This window comes from Lagopus muta, chromosome 10, assembly GCF_023343835.1.
Source record: "Lagopus muta isolate bLagMut1 chromosome 10, bLagMut1 primary, whole genome shotgun sequence".
In the NCBI taxonomy this organism is placed as follows: Eukaryota; Metazoa; Chordata; class Aves; order Galliformes; family Phasianidae; genus Lagopus; species Lagopus muta.
The window spans coordinates 14,097,684-14,124,064 of record NC_064442.1 but is presented as its reverse complement, the minus strand read 5'-3'; the positions used below and the strand labels follow the sequence as shown (position 1 = coordinate 14,124,064).

At 35.8% G+C, this 26,381-nt stretch overlaps 1 protein-coding gene across 5 annotated transcripts in view; it reads left to right on the top strand.

Moving 5' to 3' along the window:
* LRRC49 (leucine rich repeat containing 49) overlaps positions 1-25,215 on the top strand; it is a 36,098-nt gene extending 10,883 nt beyond the window's left edge. For 3 of the 5 annotated variants that reach the window (XM_048955759.1, XM_048955760.1, XM_048955762.1), the window contains 10 exons: positions 1,666-1,809; positions 3,209-3,270; positions 7,352-7,499; positions 13,806-13,889; positions 16,525-16,676; positions 18,405-18,642; positions 19,751-19,936; positions 22,248-22,357; positions 23,417-23,570; positions 24,361-25,215. In XM_048955759.1, coding sequence (XP_048811716.1) covers positions 1,666-1,809; positions 3,209-3,270; positions 7,352-7,499; positions 13,806-13,889; positions 16,525-16,676; positions 18,405-18,642; positions 19,751-19,936; positions 22,248-22,357; positions 23,417-23,570; positions 24,361-24,567 — 1,485 coding nt within the window. In that variant the 3' untranslated portion in view covers positions 24,568-25,215. Of the gene's footprint in view, positions 1-1,665; positions 1,810-3,104; positions 3,124-3,208; positions 3,271-7,351; positions 7,500-13,805; positions 13,890-16,524; positions 16,677-18,404; positions 18,643-19,750; positions 19,937-22,247; positions 22,358-22,801; positions 23,371-23,416; positions 23,571-24,360 lie in introns of those variants that run through there. The other 2 variants (XM_048955763.1, XM_048955761.1) reach the window with 2 other exon arrangements.
* Positions 25,216-26,381: the final 1,166 nt, after the last annotated feature.

Genomic DNA, 26,381 nt, shown 5'->3' with positions numbered 1-26,381 from the left:
GGTCATATCATACAGTTAGATGCCTATGTACATGTGGTTTGTTTGTGTGACTGTTATCCATGACATTGTGCTCTCAGACTGTTCAGTGCCAGCTGCCTTGCATCTTCACCCATTCTAGGAGTTGCAGTTTCTGGAAATTGGCACAGCCACATTTGTACTGATCTATATGAGCAGAAAGCTTGGTATCACTGGGGAGCTGTATGACACCAGTCTCTATGTTGCTCACTTCCATCTAATTGCTGTTGGCAGTTTTGAGGAGGGGCAGCATGGCTGGGTATGGGTGTTGCAGGGGGCTCCAGTGGTCCTGCAGGTAGAACAGGCCATCGTTGGTATGGAAAGGGAATTTGTCATAGTTGTAAAGTCCTTGAAGCTACCAAGTGTTGGATGCACAGCGATGTGGTGTGGAAAGCCAGTCTTTTCCACAGGACTGCTTTCTTTCTGCTGTAGAACATGGGTTAGAGTAAGAATGTGATACAAGTGTCCCTGTGTGCAATGGCAGCTGTTTATCATCTCTGTGATACTTTACTGTATGCTAATCCTACATAAATGTCTGGGTAAGTTCTGGAGAACAGTTTTCAGACCATTCTGAGAAATGAGTACCTGGATAGGGGTCATGGAGTACATCACTGAGAAATATGGACAGCAGGAAATAAAAAAAAAAAGCCAGATTATGTCAGAAGAGCAATAATTAATATCTTTTAAAAAGATATTCCATCTCCAGAAGTAACAATTAAACTTACGAGGCAGTAGCTTTTGTTATTCTCTTGATTATTATTATTCTTTCAATATCACGTGTTTTAATTCCTAATGCCTTATTTTAAACATATAGATGTAGAGCAACTGACTTCTTTCCATAGTTTAGTCATGTTTGAACCTTCCATTTTCTGATCACAGGTAGCTGTGAGTTGGCAAGGAATTGCTGGGGGCTTTTGAGCAAGTGTGCCATGTATCCAAATGAGTGATGCTGCTTTTTTCTGATTCTTTTTTTGAGTAATTTCCCCAAGTCCAACAACTATTTGCTTGCAAAACTGCCTTACAAGTTCCAGTGCGAGGATAACTTTGTTCTTCTCCAGAGGGTTGTTGTCCAGGAGCTACTTGCTCCTGACTCGCAGCATGTTCTTGTCCTCATGACCTGCTGGAAAGCCTGCCTGTAGAGCTTGTGCATAGCTGTGTGGCTGCTGCTGGCTTTTTAAGTCGTGGAGCAGAATTAGTACAGATTTGTGATAATATGGAGGTACAATGCCATGTAAGTCTTGCAGTAAAAGTGCTACCAGATTCAGATGTGTGTCTTGAGTGCCTTAAATTAAGGATCAGCTGTGCACATGATCTCCCCGTTTTGGCATTGTATGATCCTAACAGTGGTGTCTCAACTGCATGTCTTAAAGATTGCTGCCTTAAAACAATGCAGCTGAAATAACCTAACTTCAGATGGTAAGAAGGGAGTGTTGACTGATCTTGCTGCCTGACTAGGAAGGTGTTACTGATGTGAATACTAGTACTCAATTTCCAGCAGACAGTAGCTGATGTTCAACTATTTGTGGTTAGTTACATACATAAGCATGCTATTAAGTTGCTTTTCTAATCTGTATGAATTAAAAAAAAAAAAAGTATAAACTACGTGTATTTAGATAAAACACGGTGTATGTGTTTATACCTCTCTCATAGATCTCTAAAATAGAAAACATCAACCATTTGAGTGAACTGAGAGTGTTAAACCTCGCCAGAAACCTTCTGTCCATTGTAGAAAATCTCAACGGACTGGATTCACTCACGGAGCTCAACCTTCGTCATAATCAAGTCTCTGCTATAGTAAGAAACAAAGCATCTTTCTCTTTTCCTCCCCCTCTCACCTTTCCTTCGTTCTTTCCTTCCTTTCTTCCAGGATTACACTATTGTTATTACTTACTGAAAGTATATCAGCATTTCAAGTTTGTCAAATTTTAGATTATCCCATACCCTTCTGCTTGTGGTATTTTCTTGCAATGCTTGATTTTACAACTTGAAGGAGGAAATAACAGTTTGTTTTTTGCTGAAGTTTTGTGCAAATGCGATCAGTTGTGGTGATAAGTCTTGGTAGATCTTGATGGTTCTCCTGGACAAAAATATTCTGACCTTTTTTGGTTCTAACATACAAATTCAAGGACTCTTCTTCCATACAGGTTTGTTTCTTGAAACAGATTGTAATTTCTGTAGCTCAGCTAAGCAGTGCTTCAGAAGATGATGTTCTATTTAAGAATGTAATTTATTTGGGGTATAATTTAAAATATAAATGATTTAATTCTAGTTTTGGTGGTGGTTTGTGGGCTTTTTTTTTTTCCCCTCTCCTTTGTTTTTTTGCTTTCCTTTTAATTGGATGGAATGATATATAGCAATGTATCAGATCAGGTGGGGGGAGGGAGAGCTGAAGACTTGATGTGTAGCTGGAATCAAGGTGATGAGCTCTGTGCCACTTCAGTGTGCTGTGGGTAATGGTTTGATGTCCACTGATCGCAAGCTGGAGTATGTTCCTTTGTAGGATAAGGAGACACACAGTTAACTGATGGTTTTTGGTCTACAGTCTGAGTGGTAAATGAATCACTGCAAACTGTGCTGTCTGGCCATTATGGATTTTTATTACATAAATAAACTTCAGTCGTGCTTGATGTGTTTCCTCTTCGCAAAATTTTGAGCTATTTTAAGGTTTTCTACAAAGTTCTATTATGCACTGAATTCATGATTACTCATTCTGAAAACATGTTCCTTTTTATAAAATTGTAAAGGTGACAGAGTCCTTCAGATTATTCTTGTTTAGAGCAGCTACTGCTGCTAGGTAGTGCTGATTGCACTGCAGCATTGCACTTCAACAACCTTATTGCTGCATAGTCTTTTTTTTTTAAACACCGTATTTATCCTGCTGCTTAAATGCTGAGACAGCACCTTGGCTTCTTTCCCAAAAGCTTGTTCAGGAACCAGCAGCAGCCTCATCCTCTTTCCTTTAATATCATTTGCTTTGCAAGTGATGCAGCTTGTTCTGCAGAGTAGATATCTGCACTGAAACACTCCCTTGCAGTCTGCATTAGGGAGAAATGGATCTGCACGTTCGACAGAAATCAATGTTGCAGCAAGTTTATAGTATATAGAAATGCAAGTATTGCACCAGGCAAAGTAGAAAGGTTCAAAAGATGTTATCCTTCAGCTACTGAATTTATGCCTCTATCTTTCCTTCTAGAAAGATGTGGATACTTTGCCCCGTCTCCAGCGTCTGTTCCTCAGCTTCAACAATATATCTAGGTAAGGGGAATTAATACTCGGTTTCCTATAAGTAATTTGAAGCATCCTCTTGGAGCTGTATTTCATTAAAATTTAAACTCAATGAATGCAGGTTGTGGTTTTTATTTTTCCTATGTATGAGTATAATTAAGCCATTGTGCATTTTCTACTTTAAACATATTTAAACTTATTTTAACCATCTGCATTTGAGTGGGGATCCTCCTTCAAAACTTAGATTTTGAACTTAAATATGACCATTTTCTTTCTGATGATGCTGAAAATTAGAAGCAGTTCTGTAATTATATTGTTTTACTGTTAAACTACATATCTGGTAAAGAAACATCACCGTGTTTATAGAGTTATACAAACTGCTGAGTCAGATTCTGCTCATGAGGATTAGGTAAGATCATGCTTTTATTTTTCTTGTTCATATGTGAATCAGGTTTGAAGGATATATTCCTGGTGCTTTCTATTTCAAATCAGAGGGCAGAAACAGAATCACTGAACTTTCAAAGCAGAGTCTATTGTTTCAAGTAACTAAGTGCATTTTGGTATAAAGAAAAGTTAGTCTACAACATATTTTATATTTATGTGTTTTTGTACTGGTGCCAATATTAAAATAAGCAATGATAGCAGTACAGGCACACTTGTTTTGATTTTTATCTCCAGTCAGGTATGTGCTTACTTTTACCCTTAAATCATTACCAGCCTTCTTTGCTGCTTAGAAGCAAATAATTTAATTTTAGACAGGGAAAGATGCCTCATGTTCTAATTACTGAAAATAGCATGCTATTCTTGTGGTACCCATTTTCTCTGTAAAATGTTATACTTAATATGAGCTTTTATTATAAGAGCTACTTGAATATTTTAATTTGACCTGCATTATGTTTTCTGTAGACAGTTCCAACCTACTTGTATGTGTTCTTTAGGCTTTTAAGGTACCAATGCAGTGGATATCCCTAAATACTCCTGGGGTTTAAGTATTTAAACAGAATTAGAGATGATCTTGCAGGAACAGTTAGTATGTTCTTCCCTTAACCGACCCCCTTGTTTCGGTTTTTGGTTTTTGTTTTTTTAGCTTGACATAATAAAGAGTTAGCATTTTGCTTTGCTTATATAATTTCTGGCCTTGGAACGTGCCTTTTGTTTCTGTTTTCTGAAAAATGTCTTAGCCTGGCAAGAACAATGAAGGGACTGCAGTAGCTGGCTCCTGTGCCACGAGGGAGCATCACTGCAGTCAGTGGAATTTCTGTATGCTTGATGTACTTGGTACATCTCACACAGCTTTCCTATGTTGCTGTTTGTGTGCATTCTTTGACTACATTTCTTGAACTGCACGTAATTGGTAGCTTACTTAATAATACTTTCTCACTTATTCATTGGGGTTTCAGCTGAACTGTTGATAAATCTAGTGTTGGCTTTCATGAAAGCTGGAGATAATTCAAATACTTGTGCAAATATCTATTTAGGTTTAGCTTTTAGTTACATTAGATATAAAATCTTACTGTCAGACAGACTACTGTAATATCTATCTATGTTTGTGGGCAGCTATGTGAATTGAATGAATCTGGTTAACTCTTTAACAGTCTTAACAAAATACTTCTATCTAGACCTACACACATAAATATATATATTGCTTGTAGCTTTTGTTTGTGGGTGTTTTTTTTCCTTGTAGAAAAGACATTCCATTGGATTCAGCAGTTCTGGAAGCTAAAAAACCTCTTCAATTCTTCATTTTTAAATATGTAGTAGATATATCTCCCCACAGGAAAAAGGGTTAAATATAAGATTATATTAATGACCCATCTGTGTATATAGTACTTGACTTAATACTGTTAAATTGATTGGAAGTAAATGCAACCATAATAGCAGTGAATTGCTGTGCTGCCTTTGAACCTTACTACAACCCTTCTAAATGCTTGAGTATTTTTTCTCTTATTTACCTGGGCTTATTAGGTGCCATATGGTAATTCTAAAATTGTATTTTCTAGGAACAGCTGTGCTTATACAACTGATTCTTGGTGTAGACAATCAGTTACGCAGATATTCTAATTGATCTATCCAGTGTGTGGAGAACCTCCAGGTGGAAACCATTCTTTAATTGTAGGAACAAAATATGTATTTTCACCATTAAAGTGTTCTTCAGGTCAGTGCCAGGTTGGTTCTTAAATTTAGTGAAGTATGTTATATGGCCTCATGGGAAAACAGGATCCCAGCTCAAAGAGCTTATAATTGTTTTTCTTCGATTGATTACTGAGTTGGAAACCTGAGGGAAGGGATGTTCTTAACCTAACCAAAGCAGGGAAAAAATTACTTTCCTCAGTGAAATGAGGAGTGTTGAATGAAAACATTATAAATACATTGTTAAATATTTGAATGAAAGCAATACAACAAGAATGAAAGGCTGGCTGTGGTAACGTCTGTTTTCATCAGTAGCGTAGTGATTAGGAACATAGAAAACCCGGTTTTTCCATTTTGAATGTTCTTTGAATGTGCAATTCCATCTTTAGGTGTTCTGCTAGACTATAGCAGGTGTGTGGGGTAGCAAGTCTGCCTTCTCCAGAGCTCTTTGCAGAATGTGCTTGATCATCGATGCATTACTGATGGAAACATACAGGGAAGGAGCAGCTGTCTTCCCCAATAAGCAGGCTCTATTAGAAGACCAGTGCTGCTTTGTCCTGTTTGCACCTACTAGATGTATAAATATGAATGCATACATTGGGGGGAGATTGAGCATACACCTCCAGAATACTGTGCTGCTTAGTCTGAGCCACGTTCTTATATAAGGTAGAAAAAGTGGGTTTGTATCAGCTCTGACAGGGAAGAATTGAATGTAGTGCTCATAACTTTTGTGCACACTCAAACTGATAACTTGGTGAATCTGAAAACATTGTGAGGAAATATTTTTTGGTAAGTTAGCCCAAATTCACTTTTTTTATTTTTGGTGGCACTGAAACTGCTATTTTAGCAGAGATAAATTCATCTGGGAAGAAAGAAGGAAACAGAAGTGCTGGTTGGATGGGACTTGAGGAGGAGGACTTTTGGGAAAAGGAGCAGACATTCCACTCAGGGAGATGGTTGACCAAGTTGGTCTGACATGGCATCATCCACAGTTGTTTTGTGTTACTTGAGGAGGTCACAGACTCCTTTACTGTGAACAGAGGCTGGAGAGAGCACTGCCAGCAGCCTCTCATTCCCACAGAGTGGTCACCACTTCACACTGTCTGCATGCTGGGAAGCAGGCAGATGTTCAGTAGTAAAGTGAGTAACTCACTTGGCTTTAAAGCTTCATATGCTTTTGGATTGGGCTTCCAGGGCAATAAGTATAGCATATCAAGTTTTTGAAGTTGAATTCCTGAAGCTCTAGTTTTGTTATGTGTGCTTGCAAATATATAAAAAGGTAGATCTTTTGCACGACTGTTTTGCACTAAAATCAAGCTGCTAATTAAGGGAGTTAAAAGCATGATGAAGCAGGCACGCCTTAGCTGTTGAATGAATGTTCTGATGTGCTGAGAAATTCAAAGCACAGCAGGTTTTTGAGTGGAAGGTTTAAAAAACAATAACAAACTTCCAACTTTCTTTTCAAATTTAAGTAATTCTCTGCTTAGGAACACTGTTTGTTTGGGTCAGCTGCTCTCTTTGCACCTTTCATCTTTAGTAAAAGGAACAAGATAGCGGCTGTACGTGTCTAAATACATTTTACATAGGCCAGTTGTTTTTGCCAGGAAACTGTCTAGTGTCTTAAAAAGCCAACTTGCTGGTGTCTGTGGACTGTCGAGTTCGGTAGAACTCTGAACAATATTTTAAAGATATGATGCTTTCACATCTTTTCTTTCAGCGTTTAATGACGTTGCAGACACCCAGGATCATTCTTGGGGGTTTTTGTACTTGTCTTTTTTTCTTGCACTTTGTGTTGTCTTCATGCTGGTTTTAATGGCTAATATATGTGTTACTTTTCATAGGCATCTTATTTTACTGGTGCTTTTTTCTTTTTGAGTAAAGGTAAACATTAATATTGATTCTATCCTTAAGAAATAAAATCTTCCATCTCTTAATTATTCATATTCTGTGGCATTAAAACTTTAAACTTTTTTGGTTACAGTTTTGAGGATATTCTGTGCCTTGCTGATTCCTCATCTTTGTCAGATATCACCCTTGATGGCAATCCAATAGCTCAGGAGACATGGTACAAACACACTGTTCTCCATCATATGATGCAGCTCCGACAGCTAGATATGAAGAGAATCACAGTAAGAAATTTATGTTTTCATCAAATTTACTAGTTTCTTAAATTTAGGAGTGAAATGTAGGGCTTTGTGTGTATATATAGGGAAAAAATAGTAACTTAGTGGTTTCACTAATTCACTGTTCAATTTAATTGAATGGTCCATAGACATTCTGATATTTAAAAATTCTTTCATTTTGTGCAGTACTATGTGAGGGTCTGCTTCTTTATTTCATTTATAACATGTTTAAAATAAACATTTAAACTTGTCATTAGTAGATACTGCGTGACCAATTGCCAAGTAACATGAGAAACTGCAAAGCATTTTGTTAGAACTCTGTGTCATCTTTACTGGTTTGATGTATACCTGAAAAATATTCCTTCCAATGAAAACAGTATTCTGTTTACACTGAAACTGGCATTACCTATATTCTTTCATCGAAAAATTCTACTTTGTCTGCCATTCCAAGGAAACCTGGTGATCACACTGTACCTGCTTTTCTCCTTTCCATGCCTAACCTTCTCTCCCCTTTCATTTTTGAATCAATTGGTAAAGTTCAACTAACCTCGATAAAGAAAGAGAGGACATGAAGACATCTAGGTTGCTTCAGACTTCTTGAAAATACACAGTGAGGTAGAGGATGAAGGGCAAACACTGCAGGGGGCTCACCATCAAGACATCCATTTTTTCTTTCCTAGTGTAAGAATACTCATGCCAATTCTTCTTTGTCTGCTTAGAAGAGAAATGCAACCACAACCTTTTTAATAACATAAACCCAACAGCAAGACAGTGGCACTTAGGGACATGATTTAATTCACCGACCTTGGGATGTCAGGTTGATTGTTGGACATGACGATCTTGCTGGTCTTTTCCAACCCAAATGAGTTTACAATTCTGTAACAAATGTAACCTGCTTAACAAGCAGTGGTATTGGCATTACCTTTTCTGACCAGGTGCTGATACATATGCCTTATTTTAAATGCTCATTTGCTTTGTATGGCTGCATTAAAAAATGTGGCTATTGTTTTACCATATATCCACTTGACCTGTAGCCAATACACTGCAAATATGAAATAGAGCTGATTATGATGTAAGGTAAAACAAGTACGTGGAAAACACGAATTCTAAAAATGAACTGCTTTGGACATTTGAGTTTCACCAACAGTATCTAAACTACTACTTCCCCCCCAGGAATTCTTTAAGTAGGTTTCTTTTTTATGCTGTATATTAGCTAATTGCTTTGCTTTTCAAAAGAATGCTTTCTCAGTATTATTTCAGAAACATGAGTCAAATAAAGAAAATGCCTTTTTTCTTCTCCTACTTGAGAAGAGACAGATCCTGTAGAAGTCGGTGATGGCAAACCTGTAGGAAAAGCTCTAATCCCTTTGTAGACTCTATAGGATCCATGTGGGAAAAGGCTATTAGAAATGCACAACCTTGGGAAAAACTTAATCTGAGTTCACACCTTGTTAAACATAAGAGGATCAACCCATAAGACAAAAAAGCCATAGAAAAACAGGCTTCAGCAGTTGTGCTGCTCATAAAACTACTTGTAAAAAAAGTGTGGTTTGCATCCTTTTTATTTGCCTTTTGGTTTTTGAGCCTGAAGAAAATGTTTTTAAATCTTTTATCAATATAGATGGTGTTGTAAGCTTTTTCCAATAAAAACTGTGTTGCCCAGATAATCATAGGACTTAGGAATCTTTCTGTTTTTACTATTTTTAAAGAAAAATAACAAGTAGCATGAGGTTTGTGATTAAATTAGGCTACTGACAATGCTGAACCCAGTTATTCTGCCTAGTAATGCAGCATGCTGTTGCTATGCACTGCATTAAATGGAAGCTGGTGGGTAGTGGGCATGCAGTATTGGGTGCATGGTTTTTCTAACTTGCTTAGTATACCTAAGGTAATACATTCGTAGGATCTTTCATTCATTTGCCTGAAGTGCATCCAGACTGTTTTGGACTTAAATGGTGCTTTGTCTTGCACAGAACTGAGAGCTGGGTGTTCTGTCAAAGTATTCTTCCCTAACTGTTTCGGAAGTTCTTCTACTTGACAAATGGGAATTACACAATTCTTATTCTTTTATCTTTCCTTTTGCTTGCTGGCTTCACTGGGACAAGAAAATAATTCTAAGAGAGAATAAAACATAAATGATGTTTTCAAAAGCTTGTTAGGAGGCTTTGAAGCTGGCTTTTAAGAGAACATTCTCTTTAGTGCCAGGCATTTTCCATAGAATCCTCTGCTAAAAGTGGACATCCAAGGAAGAATTCTGGGGGCAGCAGCCTTGGGAGACTGTTGGGAAACACAGCTGCTGCAAGTATCAAATACTCTGGAATTGCAGCTAATCTAGTATTTCTTAAATTGGAGAATTTCTTTAATTCAGGGAATTCTGTCATATTATTACAATTTATGAATCATTTTCCCATGAGGAAATTGGTGTTTGCTTGAGCTATCTCATTACTAAGCAGTTTTGAAAACAAATTTTAAGCTCTTAAACCAGTGAGGCACTGACCGAAGAAATCATTGCACAGGTAGCTAAGCTCCACTGACAAGTCAGGGCTTTGCATATCTGAAAAAAAAGTGTGTATGTGTGCGTGTATATATATGTATACATGTATGTATGTATACATTTATCTGTTGTCTACACTAGAAGATAAATCCCAGCTTGAGAAACCTATCCACTTCATATTATGCATCTAAAGTACCAACTTACGGGAATCTTTTGCTGTGTGGAAGATGTAATAACAGCAACACAATAATCTGCCTTCTGCAAGTCTCAGTGGAACAAACTTGTGTGAGTAGTAATAGTGCAGCAGTGAAGAAGAACATGTGCATTTCAAGTGTACTCTGTTCAGGATCCTTGACAGCATTTGCTGTGAGTTACCCCTTGAATGGATGCTGGCTGGTAATGAGAAGTTTGGCCCGAGTCAGTGTCATTGTTAGGGTAGAGCTGATGGGCGGCAGGGGGAGCTATCGCCATGACCAAGCTGCAGGCAATTGCGTTGCAGGGTAATAGTTTTAATATGTTTTATTTTTTTGGCATTCTGTCACTGCTGCAACTTCACGCTGAAAACGTAAATCTGTGTCCTCAAAATCTCATTAATGGCTTATGGATTGCAGGAAGCAAGACTTGTGCTGGGTGGGTGCTTGAAGATGACTCCCTAGCCATTTAGTAAGTGGAGAACTAATAAATGGAGGTGATTGCACTGGAAAAATGAGCATCCAACTCTGTAATGATCTGGCACCTTCACCTTCTAGAAGAACATCCCCCCCCAGCATGGAGCTTAGAGATTTGGTTTCCTCTGTGGTCATAGGATTAACAGGCTTCTTAGCGTGATGATACTTTCTTTCCTGGCAGGCTACTGCGGTAGGAACCTTGACTTCTTCCACAGATACCCAGCATGCTTGTCTGAACCCTTCAGCAGGCTTTTAAGTTTTTCTAAGGTGTACCTTAGAAAATCCTTAGGAAATCCTTTATCAGTAGTGGGTCCTGACAGTCTGGGATTAGAATTTAGGAAAGAGTGCAAAAGGATACTTGGCAAGTTTTGGAGGATGACAGCTGTCAGCAGCTCGTTAACTACTTAAAGATTCATTATTGTTAGCCTAACAATTTATTTTGAACACATAAAAAGAGAAGATGGAGAAGATAGGATTTAAAATAGCTTTAGTTCATCTGGCAACTATCAAAAAGACACAAAGTTATGGATGAAAGCAGCTGAATAATGAGGGGAAACAAAGGGAAGTGGAGAAGGAAAGAATTTCCAAAGATGTGGAGCTAAAAGGGAAGAGTGGGTGATAATGAAACTGAATTGTAGCAGGCTTATTAAAGGCTTTGTTTTATAGCTGCCTGAGTTTTGTTTGTTCTTCAGTGTGTTTTTTCTTCAAGATTGATTGCATGTGTTCTGTAAGATTAATCAAGAAACATATATAGACTCGACTTGTATAAAAAGTGGATTTGGCCTTTGAACTTCATTCAGATGTTTTCTCCATCATTCTACCTTTTCAAATACTGAGAAAGAACTAGTTGTTTGGGGAGGTTGGTTTGTGTTTTTTTTCTCTGTTATTTGTTGTTGTTTGTTTTATTTCTTTGAGCTCACTTCTTTTGTACAACTATACAAAAGATGTAGTGCTTTTTAAATGTCTCAAATTATGATAAACTTTTGATAAAGAAAAAAATCTGAACAGCATTTGCAGTGGTTCATCTCAGTACAAAGAATAAGACTGGGGAAAGTACTGGACAGACTTGAATGTGGGCGGCAGACCTTCATGGCTGGCAGATGGTGTCATAAAATGTGGATTTGATGCTGAATTAAGTGAAGGCTTTGGAGTAGAAGATAGGGTGGAAAGGGACATTTGTGGAAGCTGCAAGAATTGCATTAGGAAAGTTTGTGGATGTTTGCCTTAACCTGAACTCGTTCTGACAGAAGGTGAAGTCGTAAGGCACGTTTTTTACAGATTGGTGTCACTTTGTTGTTCAGCTTTCACCTTCTCCTGTGCTAAAGGTAACAGTGACTCAGGTAGTTTGAAGCTGAGCATATGGTGACTGGCCTGCAGCTTCCTGCCAAATAGGATGGATGATTCCTGCTCCCAGTCCCTTGGTGGGAAAACTGGTTTACATTTTTCTTCTTACTGCATTTTATATAATCAAACATTGGAGGAAAAAAAGAACAACTTTCATTTCAGAGTTCTAAACATACTTAAAGTTACTTAATGTGTTCGATGTGTTCAGAAGTTGTTAGAAAAGATGAGATCAGAATCAAGAAAACTGAAAGCTAAAAATCAAATTTTAATCCCCTTTTAATTGAACTTTATAGTAATCCCCTATTAAGGAAGAACTGAAAAGTCCAGGAGCAGATGAGTCTGCCAACAGAACTATCCTTCAGAAAGCTAGAGGTCTTCTAGGGTGGAAGAGTGTAAAATAAATAGAAATGAAATAATAAATTAGGGTTTTCAACTTGTGTTCTAGGCAGGTTGTTGCCTGAGGCTGAGTAAGAAAAGTGTACTTTACCCAAAGCCCCTTTCCTTAATTTGAATTAAGGTAGGCCTCTTGTTAATGTATGTATGTTAGGCTGAAGTCATAGGACAGTCCTGAAGTTCAGTGGCCATACAGACTGATGTCAAAATGTGTGATGTGTCATTAGTCTTCAGGGCTAGTTTGCAGGTAGGTTCACATACCATGTGTGCTTACCAGTTTGCTTATTTATATATTGTTATTATAAATGGAAATTATTTTCTTAAGCATGTATTAATGATGTCAAGTGTCAAGTGACTTCTCTAGTTTGTCTTCCAGTAGGACACTGATCCATGTGCTGAGAGGTTCTTATAGTGCTGTAACCATAGTACGTTTGAATTGTATCAGAACTTTGTCATATCAGTATCTTCCTGTTCATCTCTGTTTATTGATGTTCTTCACTTATAACTTTTTGGAAGGTGGAAGTGAAAAGCCTAGGACAGGAGCTCTCTATTTTGATGGAAACCAAAACACTTCATGTTCTTGGAAGATACATTAATAGAAACACCCAAATGACATATGAAGTAAATGAAAATAAATTTAAGTATGCTTACTAAATATTTTTGTTGGAAGAACTCTACACTTTTTACTTCATAGGGAACATTTCTTTTGTTACTTGGAAAATGCGTGTTCTAAAAATACTGTGCTGTGAGAATGTTTAGACTTCTGTAAACAGAGAACATTCAACCTAATATGGTTGTATTGCAGTATTGAATTAAGTATCTCCTGGACCAGGAGAATTTAATATCTTCAATCATATGACTTCCATTATTCAGGAGGAAATGACATTCTTCTTGAATGTGAACAGGCAGTAATACTGACAAGAAATAATATTCATGTAGTACAGTTAATTTTGAAAGTATTCTTCTGAAGTTCTGATGTTGAATGAGGAATAACTAACCTTTCTAAGACACACATAATGATAAAATTATTGTTTTGGCATAAATTGAGAAACGTCCACTCATCCTGTGCATCTTCTTACCAAGAAACATGCTAATCATAAAAAATACTGTCCTATTTGAAAATGTTTGTTAGTGTTTTACTGATCATATACTTAATGTTTTTTTTTGAAGAGCCAAACAAATACAATTATAGATAGATTCATCTTCAGTAGTTCCATCTAGTAGATAATTTTTTTTGTATTTCTTGATTTATTTGTAGAAACATTTTTTGTTTTACTGTTAAAATATTTAGTTCTTAGAATACAGAGTTTTTAATTTAAATGCCAACATAATGAAACTTATTCATAATATTAATTCATTTCTTAAACTGTAATTCATAGCTTTGTAAAATTGTTATCTTTTTTTGTCTTCTAGGAAGAGGAAAGACGCATGGCATCTGTTGCAGCAAGGAAAGAAGAAGAAAGGAAGCGTGAAAGTCATAAACAGAGCTTGCTTAAGGTATTTAATGTGGCTGTTCTAACTAAAATGAGGTGAATCTACCATAAATTATTTACAATGTTACCTAATATTTTTAACCTAGTTCTTAATTATCCAGCATACCTCTATTAAAATTTTTTACAGCTTAAACACTTTACCCTTCAGTTGAAGTTCTTCATTCAGCTATTCAAATTACCTAATAACCAAAACACAAATCAACCAACCAAACAAAAAAACAGTTGAATATGTGAGGATGGTGCTCCATGTAAAAAGATAGCAAACTTCATTTTCCCAAATACAGAAGTAAAGTAAAACTAAGAGTGAAGGACTTTTTGGTGATTTCAGGTGCCTCGAATACAGTCATGAGTGCTCTGATGCCACATAGTGTTTTTCCTTTATTCTTTCCTGTTGAGGTTATTACTCTTTGTAGAGGGAGCTAAGCAGTTAGCAGAGCAGCAGCTAGGCTCCAGTTGTCTTTTTCAGAGGAGCACTTATGTACCGTACTAACATGGTTGGTTAGTGCTTGTTCACATGAGATGGAATAGATAGATCCCACAGGGGAGACGAGGGCACACTCCAGAATACTTGTGCAGGCTGGTGACTAAATGACTGACTGCTAGCAGGAAACCGAAGTTCAAGTTAGAAGACTATCAGCATTCCTTTCGTTGCATTAATTTGTTCCCAAATCGTTTCCTATTAATAGAGGTACCTTAAAATCTTCTTTGTTCAATAATGGTTATACAAATTGCTCTCCTGATATAGCAAATGGGGAGGGGGGGGGGGGTGGACAAGGTGGGGGAATCATGTATCCATACTGTGAAGTTGTCTAAAATTGTCCCTTCTGAAGGGAATTAGACTACGTGAGTTGCATGAGTCTGCAAGAAGTGTAGCAAATTTACATAACTCTGAAAATGAAAACATTGTTATCAACAGATTAGAAGATGTTTAAGCATAAACTGAGTGGGGAAAAAAAGAATTGTGTCTAGAGCTGTGCCAGATCAACAAAGTAGTCTTAGTGGTTATTTTGTTGGTTGTTTTTTTGTTAGTAATTGTTAGGTAGTGGTTTCTGTTTATTTTTTTTTAATAGAGCTTTGTATTGGGAAATAATGGCTTATCTGAAATCTATTCCAGTTTGAGATTTTGATTCCTGGTCTCAGTAAGAGAAAGAAATGGGAAATTAGGAAATAATAATTATACATCATGCTTTATGCTGTTGACAAGCTAATTGGGAGGAAGTTTGTGTTTATTTGTAGTGCATGTTCTTAACCACTGATGTAATGTTTTCTTGTAGTTGAGAGATTGTTTGCTTTGGTGGCACAGATTTCTCAATGCATCTTGCCAGTGAAAACTTCCCATAGAGGAAAAAACATGTTTAAATATAATGCCCTCACCACTTAGATTTCAACATTACGTTGAAGGTTTTGTCACTTAATTGAGACTTCTTGCTCATCTTCAAATAGCTAAGTGGAATAAATGTCAAATGGCAGTATATCCTGCTTGATTCAGTGAGATGATTTGTATCTCTCCTTTGTAAAAATGGGTTCTTGTGAGCTTGGATTCTCTGTGTATTGTGTTGTTTCCCCCCCCCCAGCTTCTGTTTGAATTGAATGGAACAAATTTGTTAGTAGATAAAATCTCCAAGCACAAGATTTTAATGAGAGTTACTTTTGAAGAAAATACTTAGAGAATGATTTTCTGGAATTCTGTTGTTGTCACTTTCCTACAAACCTTTGTAAACTATATGCTGTGTAAGGGAAATCATAGGCATTCATTTGATAGCAAGTAGCTGCTGCTTTCCTCTATCTGCAGCACTGAAGAAGTTGATGTTGGCAGTGCTGCCTCCCTCTGCTCCTTGCAGATACTTCTTGGCCTTGACAGTGGAGTTCTTTATCCTGGTGCTATAAAGTGTTTTACTGTGAATTGTTCATACGCTTTGTCAGTCTGAATACTAACTTTAAGGAAATACCTAGGCTGTATAGTGACAGCTTGTGAAATTTTTCAAAAAACAGTGTTCGTTTGGGAAGTATAATGCCTTACATCTCCAACATGGAGCACTGTGAGGAATGTTCTTTGTGGACTTTGTTACAGTGATGTCTGCAATTTGCTCAATGTGAATGAATTATGTGAAAGCATAAGATTAACAGTTCTGTGTTGCTTTTATAGACAAAACTTAAGCACAAAGAGAGTATAGGTTAAAGCTAATATATCACAGTGTTAATTTCAAACCATAAATCTGGGTTAACTCTGCTTTTCTCTGTGGGCAAATGAAATTAGCGTTCATTTTTCCATTTGAAAAAAGACTATAACAGAACGTTGTGCTTTGTGTTGATTTTTCCCTGTTGTGTCCGAACGTTAGCTCAAGGTACAGACTTGTGTGGTTACCCAGATCAGCTAGTTTAAACTTAATTTTCTACAGCTTGTCTACATTAAGTCACTTGTTTCTATTATCACCAGTTTTGTGAAACCATTGTCACCTGTGGGGCTGTGCAAAACAGTGCTTGAGTGATGCACTGAATTTATTGTGTGATTGTAAACCAGTGCTTCTGTTTCTTCAATTTAAAATGTGACAATTTTTTGATTAAGCAATATATTTATTTTGTATCAAGGAACTATGTTGATACTACACTGTCATAATTTATTCCAACTTTCGTTTCAGGAAAAGAAACGGTTAACAATTTGTAATATTGCTCGCCAGTGGGAGATACAGCAGAATCGAATAGATCTTGTGGCTTCTTTAAACCAAGATAAAGATAACCAGCCTTGTCCGATCAATGGCAGTGCTGCATATGTATTTCCTGAAGAAAGCAGGTATTACGTTCAGCAATACTTCTTCCCATTCTTGTCTTACGTTCTTATTCTCAACTTGGAGATCTCACTGTATTTCGTTATCAAATGTAATATATCCAAATTTATTCTGAAGAGATGTTTTACTTCACTGTTAAGCAATATTAGCTGTTGATTGTAAGTAATACATGCTTAATAAGTAACATAACAGCAACTAGTTGGCTAAAGAAGCATATTGTAAATTTTTGTGATTTTTGCTAAACGAAGAACTTGATGTTCGAAGAAGTGTTAAATACAAATCCTGGAGTCTGCATTGGGGAAATGAAAGGAATTATTTTCAAAATAAAAATATTCAAAAACCCCAAGGTTTTAATAAACAGCATTGTTTTGTTGTTTTTTTTTTTTTCAGTTGTTATAATGCTCTTAGGTAATTCACATTACATTCTATTATCTGAATTGGAGATTTATGTTTGGAACTTTTTCAGGAATGGGTAAAGAAATGAAAGTGTGCTAATAATGTTTATCACTAATTTAGATTATTTTATATCAATGAAGACATGGCTGTGTCCTAGAATAAATAAGCCTTAAATAATACTGCCATCTTTTATCATGTAGCTGCCTGTTGCATTTTTGCTCCTGTTAGCTTAAAGTTAACAGGAGTCTATTAACGTGTTATATAATAATGAAGTTTTCAACATGAGTAATTAAGAACAAAATGGCAAGTGAAAGTCAGCATGGGCGAGTAATGGCCTCTCAGGTGACTATTTCCAGTCAAAAGTGAAATCTTAAACGTTTGATAGATACTGTCAAGAAAACATCAGCTGAGTGATCTGAACAGTGGAAAAACAAAAGCGTTAAATATTCTAGGATAGTTATAAAGAACAAAGCAGTAACAGTTGCACAATTTTCTGAGTCTGTGGGTTGTGTTCATCTTGAATTCTTTGTGTGCTTCAGGTCAGCTCAGCTGCATATTGTGTGGGAAGTAAGATGCATAGAGGAGAGTTGAAAATAGCAGGATCTGTTGTTTAATTTTAAAATTGATATTACAAGTGTGGAAGCTCACGCTATTTTAAAAATGTGCTTAATAATCCTTATTACTTAAGAATTAAAGAACAATAATGAGATTAGTTCATCTCTAAGTAGAATAATGAATCTTGATCAGACAATGTGACATAAGGGTTTTAGTTGAGTAGTGATACTGCTTTTAAGTGTGGAACTGATTGTTCAGCAATGTCAATAGCTTTGTCCTTGGCTGGTATTGTCTGATTTTTAACTGCCTGATTAATTATCTGACAGTATTAACTGTCTGATTTTAATGGGATGGATCGTACAACACTTACTCCTGTCGAAACTTCTGCAGTTCATACAGAGAACAGAATCTGAAGGGATCATAGCTCAGATAAGAATGTTGGTTGAAGTTCCTTTTAGGTAACTAAAATCTATTGATTTACATTCTGAAGTAAAATTCTTAAGCAGGTTATTAAATATAAGTGATGGTTTTTTGTGTTGTCCAACTCTAAAACTAACAGAGCCTTCCTGCCAAAGCAGTAGAACTTTTTAAATGTTACTTGATGGAAAGAGAATTTTCCATCTTGTAACACTTCTGAACCACACTGGGTAAAAATAGATGAAAACTGAGAATTGCAGTCATATTTGAATTCTGGTTTTGGTGGATGAGAGGATTGTCATTCACTAGCACAATTTTACTACTATGAAATAATTTTTATTACTGAATTTGTGTTTCCTCCACAGGTCTCTTGATACAATATTGAACAGTGCAGTTCAAGGCTTGTCTGTCCTTGAGTCTCATCTGGTGGAACTGGAAGGAGACACTCTTTACTTGTATGGTTCTGGAGCACTGGAGTGCTTGGATCGGAACTGGAGTGTTCAAACAGCTGGAACTGTTGTCACAGTCTCCTTTGTGTTCATAGAATATGATGAAATTGTGCAAGTGTTAACAAAACTGAAGATAAAATTTCCTAATTCTGTGGTAAGAATGTCTCAAAATGTGAGCAGCTTGAGAATATTTACTCTGTAATGGAACTTTAGTTTGGCAGTCACTGTTAATTGTTTTATGTAAATAGATATATTTTTGAATTGTGTTAATTTCATCCTTTAATGTTCATTTCATTTTGGCAGTTCTGAAAAAACAGGATTTTAATTCAATTCAGATTCTTTAACAGGATGGTTATTTTCTTCTCATTCTAGTAGTTATTTCCCATAGTTCGCTTGACCTGCCTAGTTGTCTTTAAGTTGCAGAACTGCTGTGGAAACACAGTATTGTTATTCTACAGTATTACAGATCGACTGTATCAGGAGTCCTTCATTTGTATTGTGAGCTCTAAGACCATCTATCTGGTAGGATAGAAAAGAGAGGTAAAATTCAAAGGGAGTAGCTGGTTTAATCATTGCAGCTCTTGCAATTCTTCAGTTCCTATTGAAGCAAAACAACATAATGAGAAATCAGTTCAGTACTTTCTTGGACCCATAATTCCACAGTTCTTAAGCAAGTAATAAAGTAATGATGACATACTTAAATGAACTTGTCACTCAGATTATATGCTTACTTAGCTTGCTGCTGCTTTCTACAGTTGTAGATATAATACTATTTAATGGTTCCATTGAGCAATGAATTTGTGGGGAAATTAATTGTTTCAATGAGATAAACTTGTTGAGCATGGCAAGATCTCAGCAATCTTAGCCATCTGTTTTTCCCCCTCTGCCTTTCTGTAGTGCTGCTGTGTAGCTGCATTTCCTGCACTCATGGGAACATTAGTGTAAGACAGAGTTCGAAGAAATGTCTTACTTGAGTGCTAGTCTGGTACAATAATGTTTAAAAACACTGTACTGATTTTTATGTGTGAATCTTGCCTTTGTTGGCAGAATTGAAATAAACCTTCCTCAAGCAGTTTCACAGTCCTTTTGTGATATGAAAATGAGAATGCTATTACTAAGGGGTTTGTAATTTATTTAGGAACTTATATATGTAATGTGGACATCTTTAGAATATATACACAATTAATTTGTACATTGATGTTTTTCTCCCTAAAGTCTATAAATGAAGTGAGCAGTTTATTGTTACTGTTTTCATTTTTAAGCACCTGAAGTTCAAGGAGACGAATCTTGTGACGCTGCAGCAGTTCAATGCATTAGCCCAGCTGCATCGCATGGAACAGTTAACAGTTGATCCGCAGGGAAATCCAGTTGTCAACTTTACTCTGTGGAAATACTATGTTCTCTTTAGATTGAACCATTTTAATCTGCAGAAGATAAATGGAATTGAGGTAAGGTGTTGTTGCTTCTTTCTTACAAGTAATCTTACTTGATAAATTAGCAGATGTTTGGAATTGCAAATGGTAGTCCTGCACCTGAGAGGTAGGAAAATACCTGAAGGCAAGCCTTTTTGTTATAATTCTGGAATATGTTTTTAAAAAGGTAGAGGTCTGTTACTCTTGATTCTGGCTGTGACTCTGGTATGTTCAAAAGCATCAAAATTCTTAGTGCTGGATATTTGTGCGGAAGTGTGCATTTGACAGACTGCCTCGTAGCTTACTGTGTACGATATATTCCAGCGTTAGATAACATAGCTGAAATTGACTTTCCTTCAAGTGTATTAAGTGGACAATATTGGTGGTAGGTGGGTGTTTGGACTAGATCATCTTAGAGGTCTTTCCCAACCTTAACAATTCTGTGATTGAACAGTCTGTCAAACAGACTATTTTATTAATGTTTGCCATGTACAATATCATTATTGTTTAAGAAGCAAATTCTTTTCTTTTAGATATGTTATTTAAAATTTCCCAGTGATAGGAATCTCAGATTAATTAAAATAGCTGTCAAGGTTTGAAGTTATTAAACTTGACAAAATGCTCTATGCCAACTGGTGTGGCATACAGGATAACAAATGCACTACAGTTATTGAGTTGGTGCCTGTTTTCCTAACGTACTGCACTTGGCAAGAAGGCTGTGTAATGGACTTGCATTGATGTGGTATTACTGTTATAATCCTTTTGTGATTAATGGAGCAAAGAATGTATTGGCATAAGATGGAGAACATGAGTTTCTATGAACTATAGTGTGTATTTAGCGCTGGTGTCTCTGTTGACCTTGTCCTTATGCTTCTCTTAACATAAATAAATTAATTAAAATCCCTTCTTTCTCTGGCAGATCTTTCCTGGCTACAGTGCCCTTTGTTTCCTTCGCTGCCTTCTGTACGCTTTGTTTCAGACCTTGCTTCTGTTAATAGACTGTTTAGTGAGGTCCTTTACTTTTAGACCACTAAAGATTTATTTCATTTTAAATGAAAGTGAACAAAAAGTAAACATCATGAAAACAGTGTTTAATTCAATTAAGAAATGTAACTAGAAATTATGCTTCTAATTTCCTGTATTGTTTTTCTGTGGGGAGTTTCTCCCTGCATTATGCTGTTGCAGTGTATGCCATGCAAGGACAAGTTGTATAGTCTATAAATGTTAAATAGAAATATGAATTTTGACTGAAATTTCATTTCATTCACACACTTGCACAATACAGAAGAAAAAAGTTATGTGAAAGTATCTGATAAATACTGTAAGTAAGTAACCGTAGTTTATTTAAAAATGGGTTGCTTGCCAGAAATATGTAAATCTTGACAGAAGTTAAATTTGATCCAGAAGTTAAGAAGTTGCTGACTGAGTTTCATTGTACTGCGTTGTGCAGGTAAGATTTAAATGGTCATAAAGATTCCTTCCTTGGAAAACCAAGGGTCTAGAAGCTGTGCCAACAAACTTTTGGCAGTTCAGATCAGTTCATAGTTTGGTCCTCTGGCAATGATGGTCTCCGTTTCTTTTGCCCTAAGTTTACTAGTTAAGACAAACAAAAATAACAAAAATCAACCAAACAGTGGAAATATTCTACCTGCTTTATAGTAAACTGAAGTGTAAGAATCATCACGAAAAGTTTTTAACCATTGGAAGTAAGTTAGGAATATCTTAATTGAATTGTGACAGTATAGATTGCATGTGCAGAAATACATAATGAGCAAACTGTATACTCTTGACTTCAGAAATGCAGCCACTTCTCTTAATTTATGTGCATATGTGTACGTGTGTGTGTATATATGTATATGTATGTATTATATGAATATGTATGTATGAGAAAACTTTTATATGATTCCACCAAAATCAGAGAGACTTTAACTTATCTTTTAACATGTGGATGACATTGTCTTCTGGTTCCTTTGGTGTAACTCGATCCAGTATTTCCAGCAGACCTTCTTTAAGCATGTGTAGTGTGGAACAGAATTAATGTCTGACATTCACGTACTTAATAAATCATTATAAAATTCCTCATTTCAAGAGCATAGAGTACTATATGCATGCATTAAACTTCCCAGAATTATAGGAAATAAAATGAGCACAAGTATCTAATTTGGTCTCTTTTAAGGTATATTAAAAGTGCTATTGAAATCAAATCTACGTTTTGAAGGTATGCCTGGAGCAGATCTGCGGTGTTTTGTGTAATAAATGTCAGTTAGCCCATTCCATCCATGTATGGAATGAATTAGGAATGTGCCAGTTTTGAAACTTCTCTCTCACTTTTTGTTTTTCCTCACAGGTTACTCAAGATGATGTTGTAATGGCAGAAAGGCTCTTTGGCATTCTGGCATACGTAGCATCTTCTGAGCTGCCCCGTTATCGCTTGCTTTCGTCATTTGGAGAATCTAGGTAAATTTGTTGTTAAGATTCAAGAAGGAGTGCAGAGGCTGTGTTGTTCTTTAAATAATACAGTCACTGTCTGAAATTGCAACACTTGTTTCTGAGCGAATGAAGTTTTCTTGTTTAGCTAGTTTTGTTTCTCTGTTACTATTATGGAACATCCTTGAGTTCCTTTTTTGTAAAAGATACATGTTGGTACTGTTAATGAACCTTGAATAACTGTGTACGTTAGAACATAAATTCCTTAAAACTGAAATGAGATTTGTCTGAATGGAATGTACTGTCACTTTAATGGTATATCATTGTGGCAGTCAGAACAATGAAATTACCATATTGCATTGACACTTCAGAGAAACTGTACATAGAAAAAAAACACGATGAACTGAAGTGGAATTTGTCTGGAATGTATTGTTTTAATTTTCCACGATGTCATTCATGATAAATTCTTTCTAGGTAAAGAGATAAAAATGTCACAAGTAACATCTTACGGAAGATAGGTTCTTTGCATACTGCAGTATTACACTTCCTGATTGATGAAGACAGATGTTTTCACAGAGGCTGTATGAGGTCTGCTGAGTAAGATGAGAGGCACATGAACGCAAATGCCCTGCTTGTTTAATTCTCCAATTGTGCTGGTATTGGTGAGGATTTGTGTGCTTTCACAGTGCAGATGCAGACTTTTTTTGTGGCTATTTCGTAATAGAAGACTGTAACAGTTCACATATTTAAGGGTTGGTGCTGTAAGAAAAAAGTTGTTGAAAAAGACTAAAAATATTTAGTCTTAGTCTTCTACAGATGGTTACTTTTAAATTTAAGTTGCAGGGCTTCCCATTTAGGTGATGAAATGGGATACATGTCAAAATGTCAGTTATATAGGAGTAAAGTAACTGCAAACTATTTAGAATCATCTGTATATTGTGAGTAACTTGAGGATGTAATAAAATTAAAGGCTCACAATGACATGTTCAAAGGGAGTAGAGGAAAAAAAATCTCACGATCATTAGGAACGTGCACTTAAAGAAAATAATAAAATCAATCAAAACTGTAAATCTCCATTTTTTTCTGAAGGATGAAGCAATTTAGTTATCTTCTGGAGGGAAAGGGGAAGAAATCTGGGACTGGAAATGAGGAAAGTAGTGATAGTAGAAGAGCTGGGAGAGAAAGCTCTGCTCGAGCAACATTGAATTATGTCACAAAGGACTTTCATATGGAAAAGCTTGAAGTAAGTGTATCATTATAAAATACCTTTTTTCCTCTATTATGTAACCTTTGACTACTACCAAGTTTCTGCTGTGCTGTTGTGAATTGTTGTTTTAAAGTATCAACTACTTACCATATTTGCATGTTTAATCAATTTTAATTGTAGCTTTTAATCATGAAATTAATTTTAATCATGAATTTTAATTTTAGCATTTTAATCATGAAATTACTGTTAAAGTTTTGGGTGACTTCAGTACCTATTATAGTACAAATTACGAGCTATGTACTTGCCAGAGTCCATCAGGAAGACTATGAAGGGGGGTTCAGACTGGCTTATTTTTCTGGTGATAATATGCTTTGTTCTTAGTGCAGGTAGATAAATGTATGCTTTTCAACTGTCGTACTGTAGTCGTGGAAGCTTGAAAGGAAGGAAATGGCTGCTGCTTCATAATTCTGTAGGCTTCGCACTGCTGCTCTCAGAAGGCAAAAATAAATAAATTGTTATGCTGGTAAAAGATACTTATATGACTACTTAACTGGATTTCAGCTAAATTAGTTTATTCATGTGCTTTGAATATTACAAGTACAATAACTGTGTGGCCCTACTCCAGAAAACTTAAATAGACACTAGGTTGTGTAGATTAAAACAATCAGGAAATTCTGCCTCTTCTTCTGTTAATCACTTTTAAAACTTATTAAATTTCTGTGGTTTGGGGCTTGTTTTTATTTGTTTTGAGTTTGATTTTTTTGTTGTTGTTGTTTAACCTTTTCTTCCTTGTCTTATGCAATGTGTAATGATTTCTCCCCTGCAGGAAATCAAGGAAAGAAAAACATTTTGCCAAACATATGTCAAGAATTTAGTGAAAGAAGCTGCTGACATTCACATGAAAAATGAGTCCTTGCAGAAGCTCTGGCCTCAAATGTTCATTGAACTTGTCAGAGATGCAGTGATAGAAATACGTAATAAAAATTCCTACATGAAACTCAGCTTACAGCGGATCACTGATCAAAAACAGTAGAATCAAGACCTGTTTTCTTGCAAGCTTTTGGTTTCTGGTTTGGATAACGATTCACAAACTTAAAACGATAGAATGTAAAATTACCGTCACAATGAAACACATCCTTACTACTCCCTTGCTCTCCCCAAACAAAGTTTACCTTTAAATCTTAATTATCTCTGTTTTCATAGCTTTCTTGATAGTGTCCAATCACAAATTTACTTGCATAAAGCATTAACAGTGATTCTTTGGCTAAAGTGAAGAGATGGCATAGGAGTAACTTGGTGATTATGCCATGTTTCACTACGTTCTTGTTCATTTTTTTTCTGCTATCCTTGCTTTGGTAGTGCTATAGCATTGATGTTAAGGAACAGGTTTACAAACTGCTTATTTATTTATTTATTTTTGTTAAATGCTTTTCGATTGTCAACTTTTTGACTATTTCCTGCTGTCTTAAAAAAATCAAATAGGAATATTAGCAATTTTTTTAATAATCAAAAGCTAGTAAATTGTTGCTTGTACACTCTAAGGTTGATGAATGGTTTATATTGTTTGATTTGTCTGGTTATGTGACATATTTTCAGATCAAGTCCATGACAGTTCTTGACATATTTAATTAACCTAATTCTTAACTGAATGAGTGGCCCAAACTGGACTTCAAGTTATTTTTTGATTAATTTATGTTAGTTTGTGTGAATTATTATAGGTAAAATATGAAATGGGGGATATTGTATTTAAGCTTTATTTTTATTTTTATAATTTATTGACAATAACAAATTATTACTTTCTGAGCTTTGTTGAATAAGGTCAGATGAACTGAAAAGCATGCATTAAATTTGATAAGGAAACTGATGAGTGCTGTTCAGTTATAATCACTGACAACTGTTCTATGTTTGTGTCTGTGTGAAAATTTCAGACTTTTATCAATAAAAATAAATTACTCACTTTTACCTTTCACAGATAATTGGAAGAAGCACTGTATGCAAAGAAAAGGCTTGTCCTTAATGCTGCATGAAGAGATGAGATGCAACTTGCCCATGCAATCTAAAGCATGTTCCATAGTCCACTGTAAATACCTCATTATCTTCTGCCCAGAAATTGAATTTAGGAAATGCTAGCAAGTTCAACTGATTCCTATGGTCATTGTTTATACGTGGCTAGAAAGTTGTGCCATTTGAACTTAAGTTTGGTATTCTGTGTATCTTAGTAAGAGAATCCAAATTCTTGATTATTTTTTTTTTTTTACTCAGTTCAAATTGGTGTAATTTTATGTAAGCTCATTTATAAGAAAAAAAATCATAAACCAAAGGAAACTTCTTGGAATGGTTTATATGGCTCAGAACTATGTTGTTTTCCCTGCTTTATGAACAAGACTTCCTGGCAGAGCAGAGGTAAGTTTCTGTGTCCTGAAAAAGGCTTTGAGTCAGTCGCAGAAGTAAGGTCAAAGCTTCCTTGGGACATAGTATATTTGCATTCAGATCACACTGGTTTATCTCAGTTATCATTATCATTTCCAGAGCGTGTTACAGACTAATGGTGGCATGCGTATCACTGAATGTAGCTTGTAAGTATATTTGGTTTGACTTATATGGTATATGGGATCTTCAAAACCATACTTGCAGATAATTACCTTTTAGTATTTACAAAATCAAATGGAGGTTAAATCACTTTAAATTTCATGAAATGTTAAGAGTCCTAAAAAAAAACTGCTTCAGCAGTCATCAGATTTTAATAGAATTAATCACCCCTCCAGGCTTTCTGAAAAGTTTAATGGAATTTAAAATAAGGTGAATGTATTTGATAGGATTTCTTTCTTCTTTCCATTGGAAAAACCA